Here is a 15,442-nt window from a genome sequence, read left to right on the forward strand (position 1 = left end):
CATTGTTATTGATGGAACCACCAGGTTGAAAACTCACATCAAACTGGGGAAAGACTGAACCTAAAGTGTGAGCAGAAGTCAGTAAAGGTGGATGCTTTCTACAGCAATGGCCTGATTCAATACCGAAGTTCAACCAACTGGAACTTTGAGTTGACTTACTTTCAGATGTGAAACACTGAGTAGGATGAGGGCAGCATGGTGGCTCAGTGATTATGACTGTCACCTCACAGGAAGAAGGTCGCTGGTTCGAGTCGCTGGGTCAGTTGGCGTTTCTGTGTGGAGTTTGCATGTTCTCCCCTTGTTCGCGTTGGTTTCCTCCGTGTGCTCTGGTTTCCCGTACATTCCAAAGACATGCTCCATAAGTAAATTGGATGAACTGAATGTGAGAGTGTATGGGTGTTTCCCAGTTCTAGGTTGTGGCTAGAAGGGCATCCACTGTGTAACACCCAATCTCGTTGCGGGCCGGAGGGTGGAGGAAGGCGGGCTGTAAGTGGCTTGCAGGCTGGCAGTTTGAGACCCCTGGTGTAACATATGCCAGAATAGTTAGCGGTTCATTCCGTGAGGCGACCCCTAATAAATAAGGGACTGAGCTGAAAAAATAAAGGAATGAGTAGGTTAACTAATGCAGGACCAATATTATGATCCATTCATATTCAATCAACAAATGTAATACTTACCATGGTAACTAACTCAAGAGTAAGAAAAAACAGGTTTGACTTAATCCGCTTCCTCGGGTTTGACATATCTCCCGTTTCCCTGGTAAAGTTTCCCTCATTTCAGCATTAATATAGAGTTTTTAACTCCTTTCTCAAATGAGCCTCTGGAGTTGTGCCTCTAAGAGCCAGAGGAAGCCAACCCTGTTCCTGGAGATCTACCTTCCTGCAGATTTCAATTGCAACCCATATCAAACACACTGTCTGTAATATCAAGTGCTGTTCAGGTCCTAATTAATTGGTTCAGGTGTTTGATCAGGGTTAGAGATGAACTCAGCAGGAAGGTAAATCTCCAGGAACAGGATTGTGCACCCCTGCTCTATACAGACACATGGGAGATTGAAAGCAAACATTTCTTCTGCTGAAAACAAAACGGCAGCCTGATAATCGTACTTTGATCTCATTTGTTTATATTTACGTTATTAGCAATTACACACCCAGACCATCCATTTACAAATAGAATTTAATTTCATGGTTTCCACTGAACAAAAACAAAAAAAGTACAGTGATATCAAATGAAATAGGCACAACTTGTGAATTCTGCAGGATCGGTCCGCAGATGGTTCTAATAACTGAAAACCACCTTTCAAAATGGCCGTACTGAGCAAAACACCTTCACACACAGAGTGAGACACACACTGCCATTTGGTCAGTTGATTATTCAGTTTTAAACCTTGCTCATTTAGTGAATATTGCATATCGGGAAAGCGCATGCTGTGCGGATGTGCCATTTTGAAAGGACTGTTGAAGATGGATCCATTTTAGGCCTTGCTTTTAAAACCTTTCATCCTGTATTAGGAAAATAATAAAAGATAAAGCGCAAACCTTTCAATACCAGACAGCCGTGTTCCTCAGCACCATTTATACAGATTGTTCAACGTTGCATCCTTTACTTATATACGTTCAGGTGCCTGAATAATATATACTTCAAGATCTTTTCATTTCGTAATAATTATAAATAAGAATTCTAATATAGTATGTAAAAAGAAAATAAAATTATTTGGTTTGCACAGCTACATGTCATGGATACAGAACCAGAATGTCAGCAGGCCCAGATTACACTCTGTTTAACAGAGCAACATATGGGAATAAGCACACGTAAACATACAAGAATCAAAAACACAAACCATTCACAGACGTAAGCATTGTATTTGCCATACTTTGTAGTGCACATCTGACCGAAGATAAACCTGATTTAAAATGGCCCTATCATGCTTTTCTGACCCTTTCTCAATGTAATAACTAAAAAATTGATTCTGAACTTCTTGATAAGAGTCATAAGGAATTATTTGTGCATGAAACGTATTCATATAATTTGTACGACTTGCCCATGATTCCAACAGTAAACAGAACATTATTGGGGTTTGAGCAGATGAACTATGAATTCATCAAAACATCAAATCGAAACATGAAGGAACACCCTTACATTACCAATTGACCATCTGACAAATCCAATGTGATCTCAGTGCAGTTGCTAACAATTTAGTTTCGTCAAATTATTGGATAATTTGTATGAATTAGGTTTTTTTAATTGTATAAATTCATGCAATATAGCCACTATCTAATGAAATTGTAAAATAGTTTCCCTTGTGATTGGTTTGGACCGGGCTTGGACCAATCAGAGCAGAGAGTAGACTTTCAGAAGTAAGAGTTTAGGTTAAGTTCAATTAGGTTTTTGGAAAGTACCATTGTTTCCCAGTACTGGGTTGCAGCTTAAAGAGCATCCGCTAAATAAAAAATTAGCTGGAACAGTTAGCGGTTCATTCTGCTGTGGCGACCCCTTATACCTAAGGGACTAAGCCGAAGGAAATGAATGAAACTATAATTTTGTTCACTTGGCGAGATCCAAAGTAGCCACTATTTTACAAAATTGTCAAATAGTTTCCCTTGTGATGGGTTTGGATTAATCAGATCAGAGTAAAGACTCTCAGAAGCAGGTGTTCAAGCAAAGTTCAATTTAGATTTTGGAAAGTACCATTTTTTACACTAGGAGAAAAAAGGTTCATGCTTCATATTTTGAATAAGATTGTAGAAATTCATACAAGATATCCACTATTTTATGAATTGTTGAAATAGTTTACCTTCTGATGGCTTTTGGACTAATCAGAATACTCTCAGAAGTAAAAGTTTAGGCAAAGTTCAATTTAGATTTTTGTAAGTACCGTTTTTTCACTTGGAGAGAAAAGGGTTATGCTTCATATTTGGAAAAATAAAATCATTTCCAACCCCAAGACACAATTAGGGCCCTTAAAAGCATAACCAGGGGCATTCTTACATTCAGCACTTCAGCAACTGTGACACTGCAAAGGTGCAGTGATGTTAATGAAATTTGGCGGGAAACACTATATTATCGACTATCAATAGTGCAGTGATGCATAAAGCAGAGCTCACATAGAAGTCACATTCGAGCCAAGTAGTTAACTGTTGGTCAATGTGGCAAATTTGATGAATACAACCTTTTCCTGCAATAGTGTGTATTTGTGTTGAAATTACTGGATTTTATCCTCAAAAATTTGCTGCAAATTGGTAAATGTGACTAGATCAGAGTTTCATAACCCTGTGTTCAAAGTGATGCTAATTATGATTTGCGAAAAGTTTGTCTTCCCTTAACCTGGGATGAACAGATTAGCCTTAATTAAATTATACGGTTTGCGCCAGTTCTGAGTGAAGAATGGCGTTCACCAGGATAGCTTTGGTTTCTGATAAACATTAATTTTAGACCCCGCCTACGTTCTTTCTTCCATCGTTAATGCGTTAAACATTGTGCTTCAAATGAATTCCCAACCAAATTCGGCACAGAAATGATTTTTACAAGTCACATCGAACATTTTTTTTCAGTTATTAAACTTCGTAAGGCTTTACACCAGTCAGTAATACTCAGTTTGTACGAGGTGAAAGTAGTTGCGCTGTAGCCGATTTGAACATTTGTCTAAAATAGACATCAACATTATATCATCAACATGACACATTACGAAGAGGCTCAAAACCACCATCATGCGACACCTCATATAGTGTGTGATAATGCAAAAATACAAGTAGACTGAAGGTCATTCGAGGAAGATGTCTTCTGTCGGACAGGAATATTCCATATGTTCTTTGTAGAATTGCTGAAAAGCTTTCCTGTGAATACAAGCAGAAGTTATGTATTAACAAAGACTAAAGAATACACGAGACATGTCACTTGTGAGGTTATGATGGGGAAACATGTAACAGAATGCCCCGAGAGATGTTTAAAAGACGGCTGCCTTAAAGAGACTTTAGTATAAAGACATTTATATTTCATGGACTGGGATCAAATTTGAGCTGAATGAGATTTGTTGTTATTTATGCATTCAGAGAAATGCCTCAGAACCTAAGTCCTATTTGTTGATAGTTGCAAGAGTTTCAGGTTCTTGCACAGATCGTGTTGCTTAATAATGCAACGCCTTGCAAGAATTTTCTGCTCAAGCTGAATTTTTTTTAAACCTGTGTAGAGAGATGAATTATGACTTAGTGGGATTATTAAGAGAATGGAGAACCTTAAAGATTCACTACAAACATAATGCACATTCTGTGTTATTCCCAGTGCTCGTCAGAAATTTATTTAAATATACACATTTGCATTGCCTTTGTATATAATCTGCACATACAAATACTTAAAGGCCGCATAAATCGGAAGCTGCGACCATTTTATTTTATTTTTTCAATTTGTGATGCAGCAATATTAAATGAGAAAACAGTGGACGTGGCTTGTTGTAGCGATTTGCTGATTGGACGTAGTAAAGCAGGCATTTCATTCAGAAAGATCACGAAAAGGGTTCGGGGAAAGTTACTGCAACCTAACAGACACCTCCTCCCCGCCATTTCTGTTTGTTGTCATCCGTTTGTTAAGTGTGACGTCACGCGGAGCGGCTTCCGGGTCCAAGTGCTCTATTCAACTGAATGGGGAGATTCATGAAATGGTTATAATAAACGTTTACAAAGCGATTTAATACTTTCGAAAGTCACGATCGCAGTATATATGTCCATCCCTCATATCCAATGGCCAGAAAGTGATTCATTGTTTTATAAATTGTTAAAACTTTGGTATTTGTTATGCAGCAAGCCCAGAGATTGTTGTGTACACTATGACTTTATGTAAAATTAACTTTAATGTGTGATAGGAATAAAACGCGATCATAAACGAATGATTTCTCCACTCAAATTAATGGCGGTTTGGACCCGGAAACAGTATACATACGTCACAAACACGTCATCACTTAACAAGCGGATAGCGCTGTCAAAACTGACAGTTGGAGAGGCGTGTTTAAGTGTGTTAACCATGCCTAATACCTCAGACAGACGTAATCTGACAATTTAACAGAAGACAAACAGGAAACACATTTTCAGATTTCAATTAACGACTACAGGGGCAATTTTTCACCATTGAACTAACAATTTAAGCTAAGTTAGTTTTGATCTCATGTGTACTTTAAATTTGTATTCAGTGTGAACCTGGCATAAGACCTCAAAATATCATCAGGTGCTATTGGTGTTATCTTTGTTATTTCAAAAAGGAAGCTTTTTTCAAATCACTAAAGGCACACAGTTTCAGCTAAAAATCTTCTTTAATGATCTGCCAAACAATAAAGGTCATCTACCTCTTGGTTCTCAAGAAAATAATTGTTTTTAGAGTAATGAATGAGGAGCTAATGTGATTATTAAGTGACTTGAGAACTCACCCTACAGATTCGGCCAGTTTTGTGGTTGTATCATCTGAGAAGAACACGTGACAGGCGAATCGCTGGTTTGCTGGATGTTTCGTTATTAGCCCAAAATACCTGAAAGAAGCACATGAAGCATTTCTGTCAAATGTGACTTTGTTATTGTTGTTGATGTATATTTTCTATCCTCCTGTAGGGGGCAATGTGGGGAGACAATATTTGTTTTATTTAAAGATGAATCAGATTTTGTTTGTTTGGAAAAGATGCATTTAGCATTGGTCTCAAGCAAGTGCTTTCTGTTTATCTTGACACATGTTTTTTTCCACAAAAGTATTACATTTTCAACTGTTTCCAACAGTTTCATATTAATTAAAGTGTTTGTTCATGTTTATTGAACATCAAATCACCATATTCAAATGATTTCTGAAGGATCGTGTGACACTAAAGTATGGAGTAATGATGCTGAAAATTCAGCTTACCACCATAATATTTTACTAGATATTTTTCCAAACACTAGTATTCTGTTTAAAAGGACATTTAAAGGCTTAACTAAGTTTTTTAGGCAATTTAGGGTGATTAGGCAAATTTTTGTATAATTTTTCTGTAGATAATCAAGCTGAAGCAAGAACTGAATGTAACAATCGAATAAAATATTTGGGATCTTATTCTTGCAAGAGTACATTCATCATCAATAAACGCTAGGCATACTCTCATTCCATTTAAGGTCGTGCACAGAATACACTGGTCTAGAACTGAACTGAATAAAATTTTCCCTGATCTTGACCCATATTGCCTTCGCTGTACAACCGAACCAGCCACACTGTTACATACTTTCTGGTCGTGTTTGAAACTGTCTGATTCTTGGGGGAAAATCTTCAGGTGTTTTTCTGCTGCTTTTTCATTGTCAATAGACCCAAACCCCTTAACAGCTCTGTTGGAATCCTGCCAGAATATGCTGAATTAAATTCATTACAGGCCGATTGCGTAGCCTTTGCAACCTTACTGGCTAGACGAATTATTGTTATGAATTGGAAGTCAGCAGCTCCCCCTTCTTATCGGCAATGGGTTTTTGATTTTCTGCATGCTCTTCGGATGGAAAAGATTCGGTTTGCAATAAAACAAACGCCAGAACAGTTCCAGAAAGTCTGGAGCCCTTTTATAAATCTTTTTAAGGAGACACCTATATCTTAATTGCCTTTTTACCTTTCTTTTCTTTGTATAATTTATTTTTATTTATTTTTATTTGTTTATTTTTTTATTGTTGTTATCTTATGTTTGTATATATTTGTGTACAAATGTGGTATTTTATCTTTATTTATATACTTATTTAGTGTATAATAAAGTTTTCCTGAAAATTTCTTGTTTGGTGAATTGTATCAGTGCATATATCTATGTGTATCAATATTATGTATATTTTAATGTCTGACCTAAGATGAACCTAATAAAAAAAAGTAATGAACAGTGAAAAAATTAAACAGTAAAAAAAATATTAAAAATAAAATGGTTAAAAAAAACCCTCAAAACTGCATTTGTTCAAGCCGAAAGAAAACAAATAAGACTTTCTCCAAAGATAAAATATTATAGGAAATACTGTGAAAAATTCCTTGCTCTGTTAAGTAACATTTGGGAAATATTTTAATATCTAAAAAAAAAAATCATAGGAGGGCTAATAATTCTGACTTTACTGTATATAAAATAAAACAGACTGAAATTAATTTCATAATGAATTAATAAATGATGAAAAAATAAATAAAACTTTTAAAAGAAATGTCTTTTTTTAATTGAATATCAGTATTTGTTTGACTTCTAACTTACCCTTATTTTTGATTTTGAACAGAAACAGTCACATTTGTAAACGAATAAACTTCCGCCCAGACTCACTTGTTGTTCTTGGGATGGCAGCCGCAGAAGGAGATGTTTTTCAGCTGGAAAAAGTGAAAGCACTTCTCACCCTGTAAAACACGGAAAGAAGGGATTGAGGGACATTAGTGCAAGCTTCCGGCTCATGATGTCAGCATGGTGTGAGGTCGTCCAGTATGTTCTTAACACTGTAATTTACATCACTGAACACGTTCGCAAATTCACTCAGAGGGGCTTAGAGGGTGAGACCCCATCGTATTATGACTACAGATTAACATTCAGTCTTAAGAGTCTTTGTTGCGTAACTGTGGAGCCATAAATACTGCGTCACAAAGAGCAGTTCAGAAGAACAGCCTTTTGGTGGCAACATCGAACTGTGCTAAAACTCATTTAAGGATAAAGGATTTACTTGGTTTTAAGGTCAAATGTCATTTTATGTTTGCAAATCATCAGTTTACAAACAACAGCCCAGGTTTATTATGATTATTAGAAAACATTCAACAATAACTAAAAAAAAAGCAGTTTTATTTGACCTTTTTACATGTTTTGTTTTTTAATTAAGCTGAATTTTTAGTAAATTTGTGCTATTTTAATATGTTTCATTTTATATCATAGGAGGGCTAATAATTCTGACTTTTTCATCTAATTTTCATCTGCTTTTCCAGGTCGCAAGGGGCAGCAGTTTTAGGAGAGATCCCCAGACTTCCCTCTCCCCAGATACTTCCTCCAGCTCCCCCGGTGAGATCCCGAAATATCTATCCAGATTTAGTTTTAGATTTCATTTTATTTTCAAATTAACAAAATGACAATGAAAAATATTGTCTTAACAACTAGCTGAAATTACGTTAATTATAGTAGTACACATGTATAGTTTATGCAAATGTGTGCGAGTTTTTAGTTAACATTTGAGTTTCATGGCTTTTATGGTAATAAAACTAACATTTCCTGCTTTTAATGCAGTTCTTCAAAACCTGAAGGACTATATATTATTTTTGCAGGATGAGTAACTTTTCATAACATTCATTGATTAATTTTCTTTTTGGCTCAGTCCCTTTATTAATCTGGGGTCGCCACAGCGGAATGAACCGCCAACTTATCCAGCAAGTTTTTACACAGCGGATGCCCTTCCAGCTGCAACCCATCTCTGGGAACCCACGCGAAGGCAGGGAGAACATGCAAACTCCACACAGAAACGCCAACTGAGCCGAGGTTCGAACCAGCGACCCAGCGACCTTCTTGCTGTGAGGCGACAGCACTACCTACTGCGCCACTGCCTCGCCCCTTTTCATAACATGTTTATCGATAATGATGCTTACTATTGAATTTGGTAGAAAACAACAGATTTAACATAAATATTTGTATTATTTCTGAAAGGGTTTAGAATGCAGTGCTTCCCACACATAAACTTTACTTAGGCAGGCCACCCAGGTATATTAACAGCTCCCAAAGTATATTTATTGACACACATTTTTGAAAATCTCCTAAAATTTCCGGGATTTCTTTTGGTTCCGCTTTCTAAAGCTGTCATCAATTGTTTGTGCACAACCGTGAGAGAGACATTAAATAATTAATTCTTTAATCTTAATGTCTCAGTCGGAGAGGACGAAATTAGATGTAAATTGGCTGCAAAACATTTGTACACTATTAAAAATGGCTAATCAACTTGAAATAATCTACACGTTTATTCTTGTAATTGTTATCATTTTTAGAGATATTGTCTGTTTTTATTTCTTTTTTTCTGTAATTTATTTCTTATTTGCTGTATATTTTATTAATTTGATGATGTTAATATAGTGAATATTTTATAGATCTAATATGCTTTGGCAATACTGAACAAAATGCTCCCGACTAGCATAAAAGTTGCATGAAATTGTGGATTTCCTTAAAAACTTTAACCTATTAAAAGAAACAGTGTATAACAGTTCCTTAATAAATAAAATATTGTTAAATGTAGTTATGTTTTGTTTGTCGCATATAGTATATACTAATTTATGTGACGTGGGTAAAAAGTGTATTTCAATCCGGCTACCACTGCAAGTATATTTCAAACATGTGGGAAGCAATGTTCAGTTTAAAATATCCCATCTTAATTGAATTAAATTTAAACTTAATTAAATTTCTAGAAACGCATATTTGAAGAATCACACATTCACTACCTGACAAAAGTATTGTGCCTATCCAAATTTAAGAACAAGACATAATAACTTGACTTCTAGTTGATCATTTGGTCTCAGAAGTGGCTTATATGAAAGACAATGTCTCTAGATTACGCTTATTTTACCAAAATAAAATATGATCATGCCTCGATTTTTAATTATTTAAATAGAACAGTAAAGTCTGACTTTGCTTAGACAAAAGTCTTGTCACTTAACAGAAATAATGTACAATATAGAATATAATGTCATGCTGCAGTGGAAAAAGAATTAATATTGTGTCTGACTCCCATGAGCTTGAAGGACTGCATCCATACATCTCTGCAATCACTCAAATAACTTATTAATAAAGTCATCTAGAATGGCAAAGAAAGTGTTCTTGCAGGACTCCCAGAGTTCAAGATTAATTTCTAATGCCTCCTCCTTTATCTTACCCCAAACATGCTCAATAACGTTCATCTCTGGTGACTTGCCTGGCCAATCTGGAGCACCTTGACCTTTTTTGCTTTATGGGTATGAGAAGTATGAGAAGGAGCTCTATCCTGCTGAATAATTTGCCCTATCCTGTGGTTTGTAAAGTAACAGGCAGCACAAATGTCTTGACACCTCAGGCTGTTATTGTTGCAACCCATATATATATTGAATATTTATTACATCAGAAAGAATTTGAGTCATCTACAAACCCTTCCAGAAGTGCGGCAGTCGTCCTGAACAACGATTTTCAATCCTCTTGTGTTGATTTCCACTATGCAAGGCGAAGGAGGGCTAAACTGCATTGTTGTTCGTCTGTTTGATGCTATCTGTTGACATAATCAGATCGCAAGCGAACATCAGATTACATATGAACAACATGCACCACTGCAATCATTATGTAAATATATGAACATCCAAGCCAGAGTCATAACACAGAATTGGATTAGTACCTTGTGCATTGCGGCACAAAGCACATCGTTCCCTTTGTGATACGGCACTTGAACAGAACCAAGAAATTTCACCCAGAATTTGTCCATCCAGTCACCTTTGACCTCTAATGAATCACAGCAGACAAAAGAAGTAATCATTACTAAATGCACAAAATCTCAAATTCTTGTAAGTCAGGGTTTCTGCAGGTTTCTTCAAGTCAAATGTAAGACTTTTTAAGACCGTTACGAATTATATTTTAGACTTATACAGGGTTAAACACCTAGGATTTTTTCGAATGGCCTGCTTACTTCTGTAAATAGTTTTTGTATTAATGGAAGATCATGTAAAGGGATGTGTTGCTTTTGTTTTCTTCTCAGATTAGGAAGTTTAATTTGCTGTATGATGTCTAACAGCAGTTGTGAATTGTATCTCTTTGTAATAATAAATTTAAATATATACATAAAACGTTTTAAGATGGATTATTGGTGATTGTTTGTCAGCCCGATAGGGTAGCTTTACTTGGACATAGGAAAATCAAGGCCTGTTTACAATGATTAAAGACCTACTACTTAATATTCAGTAAATTTAAAGGTGCTGTAAGCAAATTTTTGATGCTTCTTAAGCATAAAAATACCATAATATGTTTGCAAATATTTAAGGAACATACATGCCTATTAACTAGCATATAATATAAATATAACAAACATAAACATTAGGTGAGCAGGTTACATTGTAACCCGTGCCTTAACAACAAGCTACGTGTTGAGATTTGCAATGATTTAGCAATGTGGCTGTTTGCACCGGATAAAACACAACTGAAATTTAAATACAGCCATTCAGAAGCAAAGAATAGTGCACTCACTGCACTCCAATAAAATTGTAAGGTTTATAATCTAATTAATACATATTAAACCTCTTTAACACTACTAATGTACATGCTGAATCACTAATACAAGTTGGCTTTCACTAAGTCACACTTCAAAAGTTCAATTTAAAACTGTTTATTTTGTTTTCAGGATCTGAGATCTGCTGCTGCTTTCAGTAGTATGGCAATAAATGTCACATATAATGCCACTTAAACTCATATTGTTAGCATTTAACACCAAATAAAGCACATGATGTGTACCTGAGGTGATTATTGTCAGTTTTCAGTTGTTCAGCTGCAAGAAAATAAAGCCATATCTAAAATATAGATTTCGGGTGTTGGCTAGAACAAAATCTTTTTTTAATATGCAATATTCTTTCTATCACGTGTTTTTTTTAGAACATGGGTTAAATCAGCCTTAAATGAGCCATTGGGCTCTATATTCAGGCACACTCCTGTTGGTGTCGTGAATCTGGTAACCTGCGCTTGTGTGTGCTTTCCCGAGTGCAATACCCAGATCAACCACTGGGTGTCAAACGTGCATACTGCATCTTTAAGACTATTGAAATTTAAGACATTTTAAGACTTTTAGACACCCTGTAAATGCTACAGTAAAAGCAAGATTTACCTTTAACAAGTTCATCCTTTGCCACCTTGACGGCATAGAAAGCAGGGAAGATGCCTCTGGTTCCGGTGCGCATGTTATAGGCCTCGCACCACAGATCCTCAGCCTGCAACTCCACTAGTAATGGGTCGTCCGCTTCTAACTCCAACTCATCATCATGACGAGGAACAAATCTGCAATCAAGCAAACGATTGATAATCGTATTATTGAAAATATTAAGTTAATCCCGAAACTTTCTTGGTCATGATATTTCAATATCCCTTTTATGTAACATGGCTACTTTATTTCTATTTTTTCAAAACAAAGCACTAAGGATTTGTTTGAACGCTTACCTGAACACCGCTCTGTGGCTCTGTTCTCTTTCCTCTCCATTAATAACGCAGGAGAAGAATCCAAACTCAGCACCTGAGAGGAAGAACAAACATTCATTGGCACAACTAGGACAATAAAGGAAAGAGATATTTTGTTACAAGAATTTGTAATCCTGCCTGGTGTGCTATTAACACAATCATTAATGAGCAAAATCTCTACAGTTCTTAATCTTGGGAAATACATGGAGAGAATTATGGAAGGGGTGCAAAAAGTCCTTGGACCTTTTCCATTCTTTCTAAGCTTTTCTTATAACATTCCTTTTGCATTTGTATGGGGAAACCACTGAACATAGAAGGTTACTGGATGTCAAGTTTCACACAAAGAGCTCATTATATAAAGAAACATGAGCCATTTATTTGAATTTGGCATGATGAACTTCACTACAGGCAGGTTATCACACTGTAAATGCACTAACTAACCCCTGAACCTCACTCGAGATTCTTCTACACATCTTAAAATTGATTTTAGATTCTTGTCGTTTGTTAATTTAAATCTTTTGAGTCAATTCAGAACTCAAAAATAAACTGTAGACAACAACAGGATTTCACAGAAGTTCCCTACAGAAGTCTTCAAGGCAGAAGGCTAAACTCACCAGAGAATCGTGACCGCCCATTCCCAAAAATGTTCATGAACTTGCGGGATCGGGGCACATCTGAGGTGGTGTCTGTGGTCGAGTCCGCAGACAAACAGGAGGTGTCTCTCCTCATGCTCCTTGCCCCTGACTCTTCATCTTCTTCATCAGCCTCCTGGTCCTCGTCGTCCTCATCGATGGCAGACTCGTAGACGGTGTTATCGCTGTCACTTTCATAACCTTTGTAGCAGTCCTTAATGCTCACTAGCTCAAGCTTAGCATGTTCATCCACCACCAGGGTGTACTTCACAGAGTCATAGGTCAGTCCTGAAGCATCCGTGCTAACCGCCACTGCCTTTACGTTCCCCGTTTCGTCCTTCGCCATTTTGGGTTTGCGGGTTTCAGCCCATTGACTAGAGTCTCCTGGTTGTTCGCTGAGGCTGACAGTCCGGCATGGAGGTGTAGGAGGATACACCTCATCCTCCTCACTAATGGAGGGGTTTGGACATCCTGCCGATGGGTAATAGTGAAGGGGAGGAAGCTCAGTGTCTGAACTAATAGACATGCGGTTGCTGTCGCTGCTCTGGGACAGAAACGGTCGCTCCTGTTCACCGTTGACCGGCGTGAGGTGGATCTCCTCTGTGGCATTTCCCTCCGAAATGTGATAGTCCTTGTTTCTGTCGACCAACTGGTCACACATACCTTCATTCTCTGCAGGATACTGCACTTGTTCCCGATAGCCATTTACAGTGTGATACCGGGCTTTCTCCTTGCAAATGGTCGAAATGTCAAGGACACCCTCTATCAGGGGTACTTCTGTAGATTTGTCCCTCATGGCTGTCTGTGTAAGGGGCGCAACCACGGTGGGATTGTTCAAGGACTCTGATAACTTGTCCTGCTGCTTATTCTGAAAGGCTGAGGCTTTGTTCTTGGTGGAGGCAGGGCCTCGTGGTTTAGTGTCAGCCCTGGCCTGAACTTTGTCCCCATCGGTCAGGCTCCCCTGCTCAGGTTTGGCCGCCGAATCTCCTGTTCCACACACACATACACACACACACACAAAAGATTATACATTAGGCAATAAGACTAATGGAGAAAAACATCTTAAAAAGATTATGTAAGAATCTAAGTTAATGCCCCATTAAAAAAACAAAACACTGGGTTTAGTTTGAACAATGTAATGAATCCTTATGTTTTTAAACCAGTATAGAGAACACATAAGTAGTCCTAAATATAGGACTTACCTATACTTAGCTTATTATCGACTGTATGAAAGGGGTCCAGTTTAAGCAGACAAAATGATCCACACAAGCCAAGTCCAACCAGTTCTAAATTTTGTTACACAACCACTGACTATTGGAGGTCTGAAAGGACAAACTCTTTTCAACAGAAAGTAATCTACAAGGATTTTATTTTGTCATACATATACATGATCAGCCTACACGTATTTACTAGTTTGAGTACTTGTTAAAACAACACATAAGATGCTTTTTCACTGCATGGTAATGCCGAGTTCAGACTGCATGATTTTCGCAGACAGGTTTTGAGAAATCGCCGACAAATGCCCGAAATCACAGGCAAATTAGTGCTTGTTCACGTGACTAACAATCACACAGTGTGAACTACTAATGAGACAATCTGAGAGAATCGCAGATGAGTCGACAACACCCATCAGATATTTAGCATGATAAATATTTGGAGCTCTCTGCGATTCAAAATCATGCCTACAGCCAATGAGAGAGCAGCATCCACTAGTATGGCTATCTGCAGGTCAGCAGGAGGTTGGGGAAAAAGTTAAGTGCTTCTTTTTGGTCTATTTGGACCTAAGAAATGGACGAAAGACTATTGGAAATTTGGCAGGAGCACCCTTGTCTGTTTGACGTGTCATCTGATCAATATCACAACCGAGTCAAAAAAGAAAAAAGTTAAGGAGAAATCGCTAATTCCCTTCAAAGTCAGGAGAGCAAAATAAGTACATTTTCTACCCCACTAAATGCCTCTTTCTCATTATGTAGTTGATAGGAAAATATATACTACACAAACTCATGTTGTTTCCATGTCACTTCTCGCAAGTGTTCAGTTGTGAGACATAGTTTGAGGACTGAAACAAAGTTGTTGGCGATTCTTCCTACTTGAAAGTCATGCAGTGTGATCCCCCCGTCACCGACGGAACACTAACTAGAATAGTCATGCAGTGTGAAAACATCTGTGATGCAGTTACTTTAAAAACCATGCAGTCTGATCTTGCATCAGGTGAAACTTTATTTGGTATGGCTCACTTTTTGGGGGCTTTTTTAAATGCATTCCGTTCCTAGTACTTTTTAGTACCACTTCAGGTGAGGTTCCAAGCTAGACTTACCTTTACCAAACTGTGATATATGCATACTGCTGATCATTGATTTGTCAGAGAGAATCCTAAATATCAGCGTCATTGGATTTGCAATACTAAACACCAAACTCTTTTATGTATTTTATTAGTCAGCAGCAGCCACTGCTATATTGTTGGTCCGCACAATTGTTTTTATATCACCGCAAAAAAAATACACCTGAAATGGCAGCATCGTGGCCAGTAGAATATGTCCAGACATTCCTAGTGTTAGTATCTAAGAAATGGATAAGGCTAGAGCTAGATGGAATGCCCCAAAATGAAAACGATGTCATGGTAGTAGAGGCAGCGCAACTACTGTATAGTAATAATCCC

At 37.3% G+C, this 15,442-nt stretch overlaps 1 protein-coding gene and 1 long non-coding RNA gene across 3 annotated transcripts in view; one reads left to right on the plus strand and one right to left on the minus strand.

The window, feature by feature from the left end:
* Positions 1-1,158: 1,158 nt before the first annotated feature.
* mapk8ip1a (mitogen-activated protein kinase 8 interacting protein 1a) overlaps positions 1,159-15,442 on the minus strand; it is a 37,430-nt gene continuing 23,146 nt past the window's right edge. The window contains exons 5-12 of one of the 2 annotated variants that reach the window (NM_001351666.2): positions 12,766-13,770; positions 12,134-12,206; positions 11,805-11,974; positions 10,332-10,435; positions 10,092-10,208; positions 7,277-7,347; positions 5,414-5,512; positions 1,159-3,833 (exon numbers count right to left, since the gene is read on the minus strand). In NM_001351666.2, coding sequence (NP_001338595.2) covers positions 3,761-3,833; positions 5,414-5,512; positions 7,277-7,347; positions 10,092-10,208; positions 10,332-10,435; positions 11,805-11,974; positions 12,134-12,206; positions 12,766-13,770 — 1,712 coding nt within the window. In that variant the 3' untranslated portion in view covers positions 1,159-3,760. The remainder of the gene's footprint in view (positions 3,834-5,413; positions 5,513-7,276; positions 7,348-10,091; positions 10,209-10,331; positions 10,436-11,804; positions 11,975-12,133; positions 12,207-12,765; positions 13,771-15,442) is intronic. The other variant, XM_087310280.1, reaches the window with a different exon arrangement.
* Positions 7,289-8,927, plus strand: LOC141380928 (uncharacterized). Its single transcript, XR_015526328.1, has 3 exons — positions 7,289-7,429; positions 7,921-7,993; positions 8,304-8,927. It is a non-coding gene; the product is annotated as an uncharacterized LOC141380928 (long non-coding RNA).

This window comes from Danio rerio, chromosome 25, assembly GCF_052040795.2.
Source record: "Danio rerio strain M-AB ecotype USA chromosome 25, GRCz13ab, whole genome shotgun sequence".
NCBI classification, from domain to species: domain Eukaryota; kingdom Metazoa; phylum Chordata; class Actinopteri; order Cypriniformes; family Danionidae; genus Danio; species Danio rerio.